We start from the raw sequence: 19,113 nt of genomic DNA on the forward strand, positions 1-19,113 counted from the left end.
TGGAGAACAGTGATTTACTGATGAACAAAAGATGAGGGGCCCTATTTTAACGATCTGAAACGCAAGTGTCAAAACGCAAAGCGCAAGTAACTTTGTGGGCGGGTCTTGGCGCTGTTGCTATTATACCGGCGGGATAAATGACTCAAATCTAAAATGGGTTGGTCTGAAGTAGCTTCATTATTCATAGGTGTGGTTTGGGCGTAACGTGAAATAAACCAATCAGAGCGTCATCTCACATTCCCTTTAAGAGCAGGCGCGCTTTTTCCTTGGCGTATTTGCTATTATAACGGCGGATTTGCCAGGCGCGCGCCAGGAGCGCTTCACATCCGAGGAGACCGACGTTCTCGCCACGGCCGTAAAAGAGAGAGAAGTGACATTGGGGATGGAGAAACACACCCAAATTAGCTTCGGTTAAACAGGTATATAATAATGTGGGTAAATGTGTAAGCTAGATCTATCTATCTATCTATCTATCTATCTATCTATCTATCTATCTATCTATCTATCGTTTGTAATAATATGATTCGCAAAAATGAAAACTGCTGCTTCTGTGTAGATTGGAGAATCAAAGTGTATGCGCGTTGTGCACGCTATACATTATGGTCAAGCATGCGCCCTTAAAATAGCATAATGAACAACGCGCAACGCGCCACTGACTTTAGACTAGGTTTTTTCTGGCCAGTGGCGCAATTGTTTTATGGAACAGTAAAATAGCACCAGGGATTGTTTGCGCCGGAACACGCCTCCTTTTTTGCGCTGAACCGCCCAGGGAGCGCAAGTTCATTCCCTAGTTTAGCAACGTGCTTCTGTGGAGGGAAAAGCGCGCTTTGCGCGGGTGCAAAATAGGAATGAAACATGCGTCGGTGAACAAAGTCATTTGCGCTGGGTGCAAGATAGGGCCCGAGGTGAGTAGTGGAGTACATGGCACTATAACAACACAATATATGTACAATTAACAATATACATAAATAACAATATACACATTTTAATAAAGTGCAGTGCAAGGGTAATTAGCGATTTAGCGTCCAATCTTCTGCAATAATATTGCTTTTGACTGCACTGACACTAACTGAGCTGAATGATAACATTACTGTATTCTTCAGAGCTGCTTTATAGCGGAATTTAACATTTCATATTTGAGGAACTTTACACCGTCATTGAACTGAACTGAATCAACACTGAACTGATTTCAACTGAATAATGACTGTACAACAGAACTGAGCTCTGTTTGCATCACTGAATCATTATTTTCCTGTTTATCACTGTAAAGCTGCTTTGAAACCATCTCTATTGTATAAAGTGCTATATGAATAAAGGTGACTTGACTTGACTTGACATTGAATAAATAAATTGATTTTAACAAAGACATTTCAATACAGACCTGCCATGAGATCAGAGATTAAGTGATTATATGTACTATGCTTCTGTAGAAGCCACAATGTGTTGCCCTACTGAATGCCTTTCCTTGATTTAATTTTTTTGGTCTTTTTATTTATTTATTTATTTAGTTGTATTTAATTTTATTATTTTACGATCTTTATGTGTGTACATGTTTTTTTGTTGTTGTTTTTCTTTTCCTTTCTATGAATGCACACATGGATTTCTCTTCTGTAAATCACTTTGTAAACAGTTTTTTAAAAAGATGCTATGTAAATAAAGCTTTACTTTCTTTCTTACTTACAAGTCAGTGTGATTTCAACCTGGGGCCAAATTCCCAATATACAACTACAACACCCATAATTCTGAAGAGAAATCCACATGTGCGTCTGCTGAGCTGCTTGATTCAGCGAATGGAAATGGATGTTGTGGTGAAACAGTTCGGCAGAAACCTCCCACACCTGTGAATGAAGAGTTCAAGTTGGTGAACCTTCACTTTTTATCTACTTATATATATATATATATATTGTGTTAAATTGTTTATGACAAAAGATTGTTTTTTACAACTTTTTTACCTTTTTCCAGTTTTTCATATACATTGATTCACACATTTACAAGTTTGTAATATTTATTAAATGTTTTAAAGGTGTAATTGAGTTTGTGATTCATCTTAGAACTGGTTGGTTTGGTTCATGGCCTAAAACCTTTATTGAACAATTTATTGAAAGCCCTAAGGAGAAAATAAATGGGGGAAAAAAACTTCTGAAACCACAGCTGTTGAAAAAGTGACAAGTCAAATAAGAACATTAACCCAGGGTGTAGGAACACACAGTAGGGCTTTTCACACTAGAAGTAGTTAACCCTGGGTCACTGTTAATGGAATCCTGTGTTATCTTGCTTCACATTACACATTGTTCATAATTTACCCGGGGGTAAAATATGATTTTATCCCCGCTTCTAAATTATAAGTGTGAAACGTTCGTTTACCTGTGGTTAAAAGCAGCGTTTAGAAAGACGATAACCTGGGGTTAAGCACAGTGTGAAAAGCCCTTGTGTGAAGCATCAGTTTATGAATGTCCAGGATTACAGTTTTTCTCGATTGCTTAAACACATTTCTTGAAACTATGCCTCGTATTCTCAAAACTGTAAACACAAATCCATAATGTCTCACCCAATTCCCCAAACATCCTATTTTCAGGTCAAAATGAAGCTCTACACTCAAAACCATTCACTCTTGCTGAAAAACCAAACTTTGCCCTCAGACAGGACACACAAGCCCTCAAAATCACACACACTACAACATAGTCTAAGACACTGGTGCAATAAATTCAAAACAACATTTCCAAAACTGGTAAGTTATGTTGCTTGTGGTTCCCCCCCTCACAAACCTTTTCACATGATGAACACAAAAGACACAACCAGTGGATACATTAGCACATTTTTTTATTCCTTAATGTACAGTACAGTACAGTACACCAAACAAACAAACAAACAAAAAAAGTACTCCGCCTCAGCATCCCGTCTTTGGTCTGGGACAGGCCAGAGGATCTCGTCCACATCACAGGTTAGCCAGGCAGCGGGGGGGAATCCTCTAGTATGTTCCCCGCTGGCACGCATCAACTGAAATATCTGGCAGGCTTCTTCCATTTCATCGTCTCTGTGTCCTAGAAAAATAGAAGTACTAATTACTGTAACTGTAACACATCCTTTTTACAAAATGGAAGCATTCAGAAAACTCTGTATGAGAGGCAATCTGATGCATTTCTTGTTATTCCAGTAGTATAGGGCAACAGCTACAGTACATGTGTTGTAACAGCAGTGTACCGCACTCAGAAGTTACAGTAGAGAGCAGTCTGAAGTACATCTACTGTACCTGTTCTTCTCCATGAAGGCTCTATGATCAAGGCGACGGTGAAGCGACTCAAGTTTGGCCTTCCTCATAGCCCAGCCTCCCTCATAGTCACACCATTGATAAAGACATGGGCAACTAGAGTGGCACGAATTTCATCCGAGACTTGTCTCCTTGCCCTTCACCTTCCTCCTCCTCCTCCTCCTCCTCCACTCCAGTGTCCTCCTCCTGTGCTGACTGACTTGAGTGAACAATTTTGAATGCTAGTGCTTTCTAAATGACAACATGGTCTAAGCAATGAGAAATGAAGGGATTTGTGTGTAGAGTTTTGCAGTGACAGTTCAACAAATCTGACTCATGTGTCAAAACAGGGAATAGTGTTCATAGTTTAGTGAAATGGGTGTGCTTTTTGATAAATGGCGTTATGGTTTTGAAATTTTAGTTCAAAAGCCTGGTTATAGTGTTTAAGCAATCAAGAAAAACTGTGATTGTAAACCCCAGGTCAAGTAGTAGCATTGTGAAACGTGAAACAAGATAACCCAGGATTCTGTGAAGCCTGAGTTTACAATGACCCAGTTTTGAACATTTCAAGTGTGAAAATCCCTAAAGAGTGGCAGTGTAATGTAACCTTGGCATTGTGGCCCAAGTTTCCCCATTGATGTTTATCCTTCTAATAACTATGTAACCAATATACCCCACAATTCACCAAGCTTCACAAAGGGCAAACGATTGTCAGTGATTAACAAATTTATGACGTAGTTTTTTTTGCACCTATTTAGAGCTTGAAGCTGAAGATAGAAAGTAATACAGGTTTTGAACAGCACGAGGGAAAATGATGACAGAATTTTCACTTTTGGGTAAATCCCTTTAATAAATTGATTACAGTGATACTTGTGACAGAAATCACTTTTTGCATCAGACACAACTTTCCCATTGGTTTTAAATCAGACATTTATTGTTAAGTTTTGTGGAACTAATTGTACATAGACTGTATTCCTAAACATTATTAGAGGTAACCTGCTCTTTGATCCCGTTACGGCAGCAGAGGGCGGCTGTGTCACCGCCCCGTTACACCCATATGATAAAGAGTCCTGATGACTGACTAACACATGAGTGTGAACGGCACATTCAGGAAGCACAGACACAGTCATGGAGGCTAAAGGACTAAAGGTACTGTGTGTTTGTGTGTGAAATACAGTTTTCTGGTTGTTGTTATTTGTTGACAGCTTGATCCTAATGTCAGACGAACGGGGAATTTTTGAAAGTTATATTTGTGAAAGTTGGCTTTTTTTAATTTATTTTTTCTATATATAGAACATTGTTTTACCAGCAGAAATGTTCTATAAGTAAATTAATTTGAGTTTTACCACTGTAAGGGTTTGTTCATCTATAATTCAGTCCCATCCAAATGTGTGCCGTTTTCTTCCCAGAGTCACATAATGTCTGACGGTCAAAGTGCCACTGTCAGTGGAAAGGCCGTGACTGCGGTTATTGTAAATGACGTGTGTGAGATTAGATTAGTTGTGTATGTGTCCTGATTCAGCACAAGCTGCATTAACATTTATAGAGTCATAATGTGCTTGTCATTGGCCTGTGCAAAGAGTTCCTAACTGTCAAAACATTAATTTAGCGCCTACTGCCTACTTTAGAGAGGGATCCCATTGCCCCTTATGGGAAACTACATCAGGGTAGATGCTGCCAAACTGGTGAAGAGTTTGACCACTTGAGCCACTAAAATGTTTGTGTTTGAAACTCCATTTAACTTTTTTTCCAATATGCAGTAATGCCTTTGGGAGTGCATAATGCACCTGCCATGTTCCAGCACTTCATGTGAATCGCGAGGCTTACTTGGATGACATTATGATTCATTCTGACTGTTAAAATCAACATCTGGTCACTGTATCAGTGTTTGAATGCCTCTCTCATGCTGAACCTTTGTTTCATTGGCCGTGTGCAAAGATGCTTTCAGTGTACGGTCAGTAAAACCAGGGCAAAAATCAGGCATACCAAGAGATTCTTCTTCAGTTGTATTGCCAGAGATGGACATGAGAACTGTGTGAGGGTGTGATGAAGATGAGTTGACTAGCATTGCTGTTTCCATCTCTACGCCAACTGTATGTTCACAGATATGTTGTATGGATATGTGTAGACACTTGTTTTTGTTTCACACTATTTGAGTTTCAGCTTTTTGTATGTTGGATTTCTCTACTGTAAAAAAGACGAATAGCATATTACACAATTTGGGATTTACTATTTTTCAGCTCGTGGAAAAATGCAGCATTTCTGATTCCATAAATAGTTTTAAACTACAAAACTTCTCACTTGTTTTCCTTTCTATTGTAGAATTTGAATGTTGACCCGGAGAAGCTGTTCACCAAGCTTGAGCGGATCGGGAAGGGGTCCTTTGGAGAAGTCTTCAAAGGCATTGACAATGGCACGCAACAGGTAGTTGCTATCAAGATCATTGACCTGGAGGAGGCTGAAGATGAAGTGGAGGACATCCAGCAGGAGATTACAGTTCTCAGCCAGTGTGACAGCCCCTTCATCACCAAATACTATGGCTCTTATCTGAAGGTGAGTCCCGTGCACTGCTAGTGTGGAGCAGTTTAATGTGTGTCAGGCAGCTCGTGATGACAGGCTGTATTATGTAATGTTGTTACGTGACCAAGCAGATGATCACTGCATGCATGTTGGTGATTTGAACTGCTCTCCAACATAATTGTGTCTTTACAGAAAGGATAAGCAGTGATTTTAACTTTGGGCAATCATATTTTCATTTTAACACTGTTAACACCGCATATGTCAGTTAGTGTTTGAATTTAATTGTTTAAAACTATTGTATGCTGATTTCTGAGAAGTAAAGTTTAATTTTGTGGCTTGAACAGTTTTGCAGTGACAGTTCAACAAATCTGACTCATGTGTCAAAACAGGGAATAGTGTTTATAGTTTAGGGAAATGGGTGTGCTTTTTGATAAACGGCGTTATGGTTTAGAAATTTTAGTTCAAAAGCCTGGTTATAGTGTTTAAGCAATCAAGAAAAACTGTGATTGTACAAGATAACCCAGGATTCTGTGAAGCCTGAGTTTACAATGACCCAGTTTTGAACATTTCAAGTGTGAAAATCCCTAAAGAGTGGCAGTGTAATGTAACCTTGGCATTGTGGCCCAAGTTTCCCCATTGATGTTTATCCTTCTAATAACTATGTAATCAATATACCCCACAATTCACCAAGCTTCACAAAGGGCAAACGATTGTCAGTGATTAACAAATTTATGACGTATTTGTTTGCACATATTTAGAGCTTGAAGCTGAAGATAGAAAGTAATACAGGTTTTGAACAGCACGAGGGAAAATTATGACAGAATTTTCACTTTTGGGTAAATCCCTTTAATAAATTGATTACAGTGATACTTGTGACAGAAATCACTTTTTGCATCAGACACAACTTTCCCATTGGTTTTAAATCAGGTTTATAGCTAACATTTATTGTTAAGTTTTGTGGAACTAATTGTAATTTTCATTTTAACACTGTTTACACCACATATGGCAGTTAGTGTTTGAATTTAATTGTTTAAAACTATTGTATGCTGATGTTGTTTCTGAGAAGTAAAGTTTAATTTTGTGGCTTGAACTCCAGAAGAACTTTCACTTTGGTTGATTCACTCAAGAGGTGTTTTATTTCTTGAGAGATCGTTTTGTAGGACTTTTGCACTTTGCACTAAAATTGCTATAAACATGAAAGTTTCCCCATAAAATAAATGGCTCATAACAGAGTACAAGAACCCCCACACAGGGTTCGCTGGCATTTTTGAGGCTCTTCCATATGCCAGGGATCCCATTGTTCCTGAATCACTTTTTGTGGTCTGATACCCTTTACGGCTAATGGGAACATCTGGACGGATGAGTGACATTTTATAAAATTTTAAATTACAGGTTTGGTACAGTTTTAGAGGTTTTAAAAATCAATGCACTCATCAGACAAAAACACAAGACTCACCAGTAATAAGTCAGTTCAAATTGGAAATATTTGATGTCTCTTCCAGGACACAAAACTATGGATCATCATGGAATATTTAGGAGGGGGCTCAGCTCTGGATTTGGTAAGAATTTTAATTCCCTTAACTTTACTAATATAGTCATATAGTCACCTTGGTATTTACAAAAATGTATCATTTAAAACAATAAATATAAAAAAAAAGTGTATATTTTTCTGCTAACACACCTGTCGGACACACCTAATTCAGGTCTTGCAGTCTCTACTAATGAGCTGATGAGTTGAAACAGGTCTATTGGAACAGGCAGACATGCAAAATATGTAATGATTCCCAAATCAAGACCAGGACAAGTTTGGAAAATGGTGAACATGATTTCAGCAAGTACAACATCAAAATCTTTGTTGATCCTGGAACAACATTCCAATTAACCAATCAGATTTGAGGGACAAAGTTTAGAGTTTGTCAAGTTTAGGTTCACAACCAGGGTTAGGTGCTTCTACATCAGTGTTATTCACCTATCATTATGAGTTATAGGTAGGGTTAGGTTTAGGGGTAGGTTTAGGGTTAGGACTTCATTTTTTGGGACAGGAGTGTTGTTCCAGGATCAACAAAATATGCTGATCCAGGAACATGTCATGACAATGATGCACTAAAAATGAAAAGGATTTTCCTTTGCATTTTTCACACAGATGACAAGGTTGTCAAAACGATCCCCTTTCACACTGATCTATGAAAACTACTAAAAAAACGCTGTATTATGCATTCCAGGCCAGTAGATGTAATTTTGCAAAGAAACACTACGTGCCTATTGACTGAACACTATTGCCTATTTGCCTTGTTGTTTGCATGGAGACGATAATGGTATTGTTTTCAAAAATGTGCACTTCAAAACCTGTTTTCAAAAGTTTGTTCAGGCCCCAAAACGCTGTTGTCGTGTAAATGAACGGCTGGTTAAGCTTGTCTGGTTAAACTGACAAAGACCCCTGGTCCAAATGATTGCTTTTTTAAACCTGTCCCATAGACCCTCCACCACTGCACATTTTGGATGTCTCACTCATCTAACATACCTGATTCAACTCATCAGCTTATTATAGAGACTGCAAGACCTGAAATGGTTGTGTCCAACATGTGCAGTTTTGAGGGCTCTCCAGGAAAGTTTGAAAGCACTGGCCTAAAGAACATATTTTGAGTTTTAGGACATGGGTTTTCATTTGAGCCAATTCTACAAACCATCTAGTACAGATGACAAGTTGGTGTGGTGACTTTGTTATAATAATAATTTAAAAAAAATCACTAGGACTGGTGTAGCCAACCCTAGTCCTGGAGGACTACCTTCCTGCAGACTTCAGTTCAACCCTGCTCCAACACACCTGTCTGTTATTAATTATTAATCCTGAGCATCTTAATGAACTGCTTGAGGTGTTTTGCTTTAGGGTACGTTTACACAACAACGATATGCTTAAAGCTGCAGTCCGTAGCTTTTTTGGGTTAAAAATTATCCAAAATAAATTTTTGAGAAGGTACATAACCAGCCAGTGTTCAACACTCTCTGCTTGCCTTAGCTCGATTCAAAATGGTAAGCTTGTAATAATGTTTTTAACTCCAGTGGTACTGGTGGATTTCCGCGGGAAGTAGAGCATGTCTTTGCGTCATTACGTCACATCTGTCCACATAAAGAAGGAGTCCCGACTAGTAGGCTGTATATTGGGTGTGAGGATGTTGGATGCTGGAGATTTATAGCCTTTTCTCACAGCACTTGATATGATTAAACTTATCAATTCAATGGCGGATCCAGAAAGGTTCAAATGACAATCACCAGGAGATTCACCCGCTGTAAAACGCGAAAGACTTCGGACTTTGGAGAAAAAAAGAGACTGCAACCGGCCCATGCGAAAACAAGGATAAATATCGGAAGGGCATTAAATGTAGTCACACAATGCTGATGTTATTAACATTAACAATTTGAGAACAAAGTATAATTTGCACGGTTTAACGTGATATGATAAGCGATCATTAGATTTAATCGGCGTGATTTACTGCAATGCTTTTTTCCCCTTAGTTGTTCAGAACAAAAGTGGATGTTACTTGTTCAGACGACATTTTCCAGTGAAAATTCTTATGTTGGTCATACTTCCAAAAAGTAGAATCTGTGATTGCGAATGCCAGTATCCGCAACGGCGCGGTGACTGACAGCCGCACGTTCTCCTCAAAACACTGGATTAATCCGCACTGTGCCGTGCCGAGGCACAACCCACGTAAAGTTGATAATTCTGCGAATAACTGCAATTGCCTTTGAGTTTTTCCTTTTGGTTTTTCGCGTACAGACGACACCATTGTCAAAATGATCCCCATTCACACGGATCCGCGAAAATGGCTAAAAACACTGTTTTCTGCTGCCAGGCTATTACAGGGGCGTTTCTAGGTTTTAAAAACATCAGGGTAGAGGTCTGCATTCCCGCGGCTGTCCCGCGGGACCCGCGGGACCCGACCAGATATGTTGCGCCGCGGGATTAAATTTCCGACTAAAAAACGGTAGCGGTCGGTTACTCTGGTGTAATTTGAACGGGAGCGGTCGGTCATTCAATATCACGTTCCCGACGCCGACGTTCTTTAAGAACAGCATATCTTCGCTTTACCTAATCTTAATCTTATCGACCTGCCCTACATATTGTTCGGTTAAGGCCTACATATTTTGCTTAATGACATGTCATATTTTCTTTCTTTCTCTGACACTTTTCCTGTGTTGACAGCAAAATGTTACGAATTTTGATAATAGGCTACGAATAAAAATAATAGCCTACACTTCATTTTTTTTTTCGCTGCGACATTTTTTCCCCTACTGTCTGCAGCAAAATGTTAAATTTTGTATATTGACAAGGCGAATAAAAAAAAAAATAATAATTTGTGCAGACTACATTTTTATTTTCTCTGTGAAAATGTAGGCCTACATGTGAAATTCTGGGAGATCTATATTAAGCGGGATGGTCGGGTCGGGAAGAAAATTATTCTAAGCAGACAGCGGGTGAACAAATAGTGTATATATAGCGGGAACGGGTGGGTGCGGGATATAACCCCAGCGGGAGCGGGACTTAAAAAACAGTCCCGCGCAGACCTCTACATCAGGGGCTGAGCCCGAAACATCAGGGGCTGGGGTGGGTTATAAGATAACATGATTCGATACCGAGAATAATGTATATTTAGGCCTATATGCAGGGGGCAGACTGGTTAAAAAATTCAGTCCTGGCACTGTTGCCACACCGGCCCATATTACCACACAGACACACACATTCAAATGTGAGGTAGTTAGGGGGGTTCGGGGGCATGCTCCCCCGAGAAAATTTTGATTTCTCGGACCTACATATGTGCATTTTAAGGTGTTTGAAGGCCAACATTTTTTGATAACAATAGCTTTAAAAGCATGTCAGTGGGCAGTAGCATAAATTATTTGTCAAGCAGATAACAGATTCTTAAACATGAGAATGAGGATAAATGTTGAAATGAATGATCCACACTAGAAAATGGAAATGCTAAATGTTTCTGCTTATTGTTGACAATAGACAATCACATATTCCAAACAGGAATGGTCTTAAATGAGAAATCTTTCAAGGATTATTTTGCATAGATGTAAACTTTTTAGCATTAAAGATTGGTTTCAGCAACTTGTTTCTTTCTTGAGTTAATCAATGTTTTTGGCACTATTAAATCAGTTCAATTAAATTTCAATTGTTCACTCATAAAGACAGTCACTTGTCACCACCTACTGGCTTAATGATGCAAGTTGCGCAACACAAGCGGAGTGATACAAACTGTGAAAAGGCTGATGCTGGTGAAATATTCGAACACATTCGAGGACCTTATATATATAGGCTACATATCAGAGTTAAATAGGAATACATTGTAATAATGTTAATAAAGCAGACTAAATCACACGACTGCGCAGCAATATTTAAGCTCATTATACAAAGGCCGCTATTAGATGGTGATGAAACACTATGGACTGAACAGGTAATATGCATGTGCATGACGTAATCGTCTTCAGAGATTCGGGTCTTTGTTGTTTACACGCAGACTGTTTTCAAAAACGTGCACTTTGAAACCCATTTTCAAAACTTTGCGACCAGCGTTGCTTGGGCACTTTCCCATTGAGAATGGGCAACACATTTCTATCTGGATACTATAAATCGGTTGGTCTCTCCTGGTTGCCAGTTGATGGCAGCATTGCCCAGCAATATTGCTCAAAAAGTTCCCCCATGTATCATCACCTTAACAGGTTCTTTGATCTACAGCTGGGACCAGGAGCTCTTGATGAGTCTCATATTTCCACCATCCTCCGAGAGATCCTTAAGGGTCTGGATTACCTACATTCAGAGAAGAAAATTCACAGAGATATTAAAGGTACCTGTGAATGATGACGTGGTGCCTGCACAGTTTTCTACTATTGAAGTCTATAAATGATCTCCAGCATTTCAAGATGGAACTTCTGTTCTGAAACCTCAAATGAAGATGGCTGATGTGTGTTTGTGTGTTTTTCTCCAGCTGCCAACGTCCTGTTGTCAGAGCAGGGTGATGTGAAGCTAGCTGATTTTGGTGTGGCTGGGCAGCTGACAGACACACAGATCAAGAGGAACACGTTTGTGGGCACTCCATTCTGGATGGCACCAGAGGTCATTAAACAGTCAGAGTACGACTCAAAGGTCAGATTCACTCACCATGTAATGCATGTCCCAAAGTATTAGTCCTTGCCAGGCTTGGGTTAGCATTTAGACCAGGGGTAACCAAACCTAGTCATGGAGGGAATACCTTCTTTTTTTTTTGTAATAAGCTTCATTGTAGTTTATTGATCAACGTGACATGGCACTAAATCTTAAAACTACTTACCTCAAGCTCCATTTGCAAAATTGGTATGCCAAGGTGGCCTCTTTTCCCTAGCCATGACTGCCATATTCTCCTCTTTCTCTTCCTCCTCTTTTTTAAAGCACATAAAATCCACAAAAGTGCGATTAACCTTGCGCTATTTGTTTACCACTAGCGCATGCTGATGACATTTTTATTCTTCTAAACTAACTTGAAGCCTATGATTCAATAGGTGTCATCATCATACAGTCTTACATATATGTCGTACCCAAGTTTATTAGATCCATGTCGTACAGTGTGATTTGTAATGATCTTATAGGATTGAACAGCCTGTAGCAGGTATTAGATCAAAAGAGAATGATGTGTAACATAGTATAGTCAGCCACATGTAATATCGGTCATTCAGGTTTGTGTGTTTTGCAGGCAGATATCTGGTCATTGGGCATAACTGCAATTGAGCTGGCAAAAGGAGAGCCACCCCACTCTGATCTTCACCCCATGAAGGTGTTATTTCTCATCCCTAAGGAAAATTCACCCACACTAGACGGAAACTACAACAAAGCTCTCAAAGAGTTCGTAGATGTCTGTCTCAATAAAGACCCCAACTTTGTAAGTGGTGCCAAACTATTTATCACAAGGGTATTCAATCTTGTTTCTGGGGTGGGGTGGGTTGGTCTTCTCTGCAGAGTTCAGCTCTGACCAGCTCCAACAGACATGTCTGGGATTTTCCAGGGATTAGCTGATTCATGTGTATTTAATTGGGGTTGGAGCTGGAAGGAGGGCCTCCAGGAGCAAGATTGGACACCCCTTGATATATCAGGGTTGTTCAAATCTGGCTCTGGAGGGCCACTGCTCTGCAGAGTTTAGCTCAAACCATGACCAATCTCACCTACCTGTAATGTTTTAGTAACTCTGAAGACCTTGATTAGCATGCTCAGGTGTCTTTGATTAGGGTTTAAGCTAAACTCGGTAGAGCAGTGGCCCTCCAGAGCCAGATTTGAGTAATCCTGCTACAGAGGGTATGCACTGACGTCACTTTCCCGCCGGAACAGGCCCCCCTCAGCCTAACCCCGGATTTCCACCAACTGCGGAACGGCTGCAGATCGGCTCCACTGCATGTCGGCTCCATGCTCCGCCGTCCTTCAATACCCACCAGGTCCATATTTGTTGCGGAATGGCTGTGGCCATGACTGACAGCTGAAGTCACGAGGACCCACAAGATCTCGCAAATTCACATATGATCGTGCAATATTCGTGCTGAATTGCTGTAGAGCTCTCTGTAAGCTCTCTGAGCTCATCCGGCAAAAATAGAAGCTCTGCGAATCTGCTCCGGAGGGCTGCGGATCGCCAGAGTCGGAACGCAGCCGTTCCGCAGTCAGTGAAAATACACACATTGACTTTAACGGAAATCTATTGACTCCGCCGCCGTTCCGAAGTGGATCCACAGCTGTTCCACAGTTGGTGTAAATTAGGGGTTACTGAGTGGCAAAAGAGCTGCTGCATGACTGGATTTAAAAGGGCAAACTACGAAAACGTCAGTAAAACAAACGATTGTCAGTTTAAACTAAAGGTTGGACTCTGCATAGTTTTCCTTACAATTTACCAAAGATCCAGTGATCCATGGATATTGACATGCAGCCGGGAATCATACTTCCTGACAGCCTGATTTTGACGCCGGGGAAATACATAAAGCAAATTTGCCTGTGAACGCTTTATATAAATACAATATAGGTAGGTCTTAATCCATGTGGTCACTTATATCAATGTTATATATCCATCATATCTTCGAGCCTTAAAACTTGTATAGTTTTTTGTCAGTATTTATTTAAAAACGTCCAATTATGCAGAATATACAATGGTACATTTTTAATTGATGAGTTGTCAATACAATATATAAAAATACAATATATAGGGTATGATTTTACCCCTAAACTCAGCATATTGACACAAAATTATAAACTGCAATTCCACCTTTCTCTGCCTGGATCCAGTTGTTTCTGTGAGTTGCAGCGATTCATTTGCTTCTCTGTTCTGTATCTTTCGGCAGTCTGTAAAACTGTACCTCAGATTTCTTGTCAAATCTAGTTTTACAGTCAATCTCAAAGCTCTTTCCCATTTTAGATGTGTTTTGTGTGTTTTTCACGGCATTCACGCTGAAAACAAATGCTGCTGCTCAGTCTTTTTGCCACTCAGTGAGTGTAACCGCAGTCACTCCGGCTGACGGTGACGTCACGCGCATATCCTCTATATAGTCTGTAGAGTTCTGCATCTATAGCAGGGGTGGGCAACTGTCTCCCTCGAGGGCCACTGTCCTGCAGAGTTGGGCTCCAGCACAAATCAAACACACCTGCCTATAATTTTCAAGTAATCCTGAAGAAGATCTGGGTCAGATTTGTATAGGTGTGTTTGATTAGGATTGGAGCTAAACTCTGCAGGACAGTAACCCTCGAGGGCCAGAGCAGCCCACCCTTAACGTATAGCCATGAATAACCAAAAGACAATGTTCGTGTTGTCTCTGCCAGAGGCCAACAGCTAAAGAGCTTTTGAAACACAAATTTATCCTTCGATATTCCAAGAAGCCATCATACCTGACAGATCTCATAGACAAGTACAAGAGATGGAAAGTAAATCAGGCCCGTGATGAGTCCAGCTCAGATTCAGACTCGTAAGCATGCAACAAACATGGGCACATTTAGTTATATAAATATTATAATTATTTATTCACTGAGAAAATATTGAAATATTGTGTGTACATGTTCTCAGAGATGATGGTGAAGCATCTGGAGAGTCTGTGAATGACGACTGGATCTTCAACACTATCACAGACAAAGAGCCCAAACGGAAACAGAATGGAGTCAAAAAGAATGAAGAAATCATTCACAAAGAGGTGAGGAATCAGATGTGCCAGTGTCTTTGCATTAGACACAAAATATCAAAGCAGGAGTTGTTTATTTTAAAGACAGCATTAGGTACAGTTATCAAGCAAAAGATGTTTGAGGCATTTTGAAACGATAAAAGATACAGTGTTTGTGGTTGTCAGATGTTAGTAGATCATGTCGATAGTTCATGTGATTCTCTACACCAGTGGTTGATCTGCTAGGGCACCTGTGGGAACTTGACAAGCGACTTCATAGGGTGTGTTCACACTTAGCGTGTTTGGTTGGATTAAAACGAACTGTGGTGCGTTTGCTCTGTTAGTGCGGTTCAAGTGTGAACGCTATGATCCGGCCCACATCTGATACGTGTTGAATCCACATGTACCAGATGTGGCCCGGATCCGGGCCGACACTATGTTGCTGTCTGGAAAAGCCCTTCATGAGTTCTCAGCTGGTCAAAACACCATGATATGTTGCTACGCAAATACAACGAATGCATTTATCCCAGCACATAGCATTGCTTTGGATGTTCGGTAAGTTCTGTTCTGTCTCAAAATAGGCAATACGTCATAAAAGCCAACCAATCAGGTTGTGAACATATCCCTATTCTTTTAGGTTCGGCGATAAAAATCCCAATCTGAACGTTAGCGGACCAGGACTAAACCTTTTTTGTTGGGTCCGGACCAAACGAACCAAGCCAATCGAACTACAAGTGTGAATGCATGCACTAAAAATCACAAAAAAAACTCCAGATTTAAACACATTGAGCAAAAATGATGAACATAAGTGAAGTGAGAAGAAAAGCTCCTGCAGCCAAAGTACACACACATCTGTCTCTCTCTCACTGTTTAGGTTCCAGAAAAAGTGGAAAGTCCAAAAAAGTCTCCGTCCCAGTGTATGTCCTCTATCATGTCCCCTTTGTTTGCAGAGGTAAGACTTTGATTTAGTTTTCTTCATTTGCTGGCTTATATAGAAAACGTAGTTGTGTGGGGGTTAGGGTTATTCAAATGATCAGACAAATGAAAATCAGTGCATACTGAACTAGCATTGCTGTATCATTTCAGTGTATCAGTCACAGATGAATGTGTTTGTTCTGCCAGCTGAAGCAGAAGCGAGGTGTGTACAAGCCGGCGGTGTTAGAGGAGCTGAAGCAGGCCATGCTCCTGGCGGAAGAGACGTGTCCCGGGATCACGGACTCTATGGTGACGGGGGTGGTTCAGAGGTTAAAGAGGTATCCACAGCACCCGGACCGTCACATGTGTGGCTTGGGGATGAGTTGTGATTCTGATGTGTGTTTTCTGCCTGACAGGTTTTCCTCTCCTCACTGACACTGCATGAAGACTCTTTCTCTGTGGGTGTGACATCTGACTCGCAGTGCACTTCAACACACACACACACACACTGAATGTTGTGTGTTCCTTTAGGATGATGTTGTAGCTTAGTGTGTGTATAACGTGTTGTCTTGTTATTATGGTGGGATTCTGATTAAGCCATTTACAAAATCAGGTGTGTACATAAGTGAAGAATGAGGACTGGATTTGTTTAACAAGCCTACATAATCATTTAGTACAATCATAACGGTTTTCCTTTCTGTGTTGATATTTCCTATAGAGGGCTGCAGAGATGACGTATTTTTGTTGGTCAACCTGTAAGTTATCCTCACTCTGGTTCCCTTGACACAAACCCAGTAGGATTTTTCCATTGGCTGTTAAATTATTAAATAAAATAAGCTCTGTGAAAAACAAAAGTGATTCTTACACATTTTGTGATAATCTTAACAAATTAACACAACTATTATGAATTTTGAAGTCAAAATAAAATCGCCAGAAGTAGAAAGCTATACAACTATAAACAAGCGACACCGTGGTCACATGATTTCAACATCACTACCATTAAGTGTCCCACAACTCTTTCAGTCTTTGTTTAAAAACATTTTCCCTGAAAGTTTGAGTTAGAATACACAGTACACAATGATGCTGTGAGAAAGTAGATTAGTTTACCAGTTTGGCTGATGATGTTTAATGTCCCCGACAAACTCTGTAGTCCCATTTAGACACGTTAGCAAACGCCTTATTCCAGACAAGTAAAAGCTTTTTTTAAAAAATCACAAGGGGGGTTTACTGATGCGTTTATGTTTTAGAATAAAACATGAAGATATCTTTAGCTTGTGTTATCCACAGACCTTTAGGACATTTAACAACCAAAAACTCAACAAAAACAATGACTTCAGACCGATGGAAACAGAAGGGCTAAACTCGACTGCAGGTATTGGCCTACAAGAATACGTCATTCTCACCAGTTCTCTATTGGACAGGATGTTGCTGTGGGTCCGGATATGTAAAACTGTCCTTTTTTTATTTAAAAAGCCAGTAGCCTCTTACATCAAAGCTGCAACTCATGCTATAGCTGTTGCTAGGCAGGCGATATCAGGGGGAGGGGCTTCTCATTCTAAAGAGCATTTGATTGGACTAAACTGGATACACCTGAATTGAGTGGCCATATCCAGTGCACAATGAACATCTCTCAATATTTCCTGGAAGAGAGTGTAAATATATTTTTATTTATCTGTTAAAAATAAAAATTTCAACCTAGCCTACTGATGGATCAAAGCTCAGAGACATGAACTAAAAAGGGTTTTGTGTGTATATCTGCTGTTTTTTACAGAGCTGTAGGCTAATGGTGCAATAATTAAATGACCGTTGATTGTCCTTTTGCTAGCATTGCTGGTAAATACTATAATATTAAAAACAACATATTAACAGATTTGTAATTTCCTTTGTGTTATCAGAAGTCCCTGTACTAAACTGATTTCTGTTGTAGCTGTTCTTGACTTAGTTTGTTGTTTTAAATATCCCAAAAGATCTTGCTTATTATTGTATCAATAACATGCTTGTGACTGTAGATGCATCGTTAAGGTTAGAAACCATAATCTTCATTTTTAAAGTCAGTTTAAGGGTTTTGTAATAGTTAATTATTGTACAGCAAACAAATGGTACTTTAAAGCTAAATTGTGTCATGTCTAAACCACAAGCAATCAGAATCGCAAAAAAAAAAAAAAAAAAAATAAATAAATAAGTACACACTTGTTTTAAAAGGAAACCCATTGGATGCTTCATTTAGAGTAAACTTGTTGTTGTCCTCCCCGTATCTCCAGTGGATCTGCGTTACAGCACTCCTCATCGCACCTGATGATAACATCTTTATAACGCTGTTATGAAACGAATTCCTATGGGATTACAGGACTATAGCCTAAAGCTGTGCTAAAGTTCAAATCAGGCTAACACATTTCCGAGCAATCGCTGCTGTGATGACCCTTATTGGCCTGATTTGAGGAAGCACCGGTGTCTTTAAACCTGTCTATTGTAGACGAGTGTGTGGAGAACAGCACAACCAATCCAAACCGCAGTGAAAACTGAGCAAATTCACACAATTTTTAATTCTTACATCAAAAAACAAGATCAAAATTTGTCACTCTATATACAGATATTACATACAATGTTTATACACTTATTACATAATTTTTTTACACAAGAAAAATATACATAAAAATGTAAACTTTTGTATACAAAAAAATACCTTAGACAAATTAAAGACCAATAACAAAAGGTGACTAGACTATCCTATGAGTTTTTTAGAAACGGTTCTACAGTACATTCAGTGAGTACAGGAATCAGTCAGCCATCCTAACGCAGAGTGCAAGCGCTTTCTGTCAGGCGTCTCTCTGTGCAGCGGACCCGCACACACACACACACACACACACACACACACACACACACAGTAGTAACACAGGGAGAACGTGGACTGCACGCAACATCTCAGCTCCTTAGAGAAACGGAGAGGTGGGGAGGATAACCAAAGCCGACTCTGGTTCACAAGTAACCGTGGAACATAGTGCAGGTGAAAGTGCATCCGAACACATGGAGTTGAAGGGTGATGAGCAATGACCTTGAGGTTCACCTAATCAAGGACACCTCAACATTAAGTAATGGCCTGTGATCATTCTGGCACTCAACAGATCTCATTCATGAAACGCCAAATCTTCATAAAACCATTCTTACATAAACTCTTGCAATATCATCACTTAAATAAGAATGATTCAACTGAACCGGACAACTCATTTTAGAGTGGTTTTAAAACAATTCAATGCAAGTTTATATTATAC

At 39.8% G+C, this 19,113-nt stretch overlaps 1 protein-coding gene across 1 annotated transcript; it reads left to right on the forward strand.

Annotated features, from left to right (window-relative positions):
* Positions 1 to 5,575: 5,575 nt before the first annotated feature.
* Positions 5,576 to 17,708, forward strand: stk24a (serine/threonine kinase 24a). Its single transcript, XM_084121839.1, has 10 exons — positions 5,576 to 5,800; positions 7,270 to 7,326; positions 11,508 to 11,616; positions 11,758 to 11,915; positions 12,499 to 12,684; positions 14,598 to 14,740; positions 14,839 to 14,962; positions 15,804 to 15,881; positions 16,052 to 16,182; positions 16,261 to 17,708. Exons 2-10 carry the CDS (start codon positions 7,291 to 7,293, stop codon positions 16,277 to 16,279), a joined length of 984 nt encoding a protein of 327 aa, XP_083977965.1. The 5' UTR covers positions 5,576 to 5,800; positions 7,270 to 7,290; the 3' UTR covers positions 16,280 to 17,708.
* Positions 17,709 to 19,113: the final 1,405 nt, after the last annotated feature.

Source organism: Abramis brama (assembly GCF_963993115.1).
Source record: "Abramis brama genome assembly, chromosome: 8".
In the NCBI taxonomy this organism is placed as follows: Eukaryota; Metazoa; Chordata; class Actinopteri; order Cypriniformes; family Leuciscidae; genus Abramis; species Abramis brama.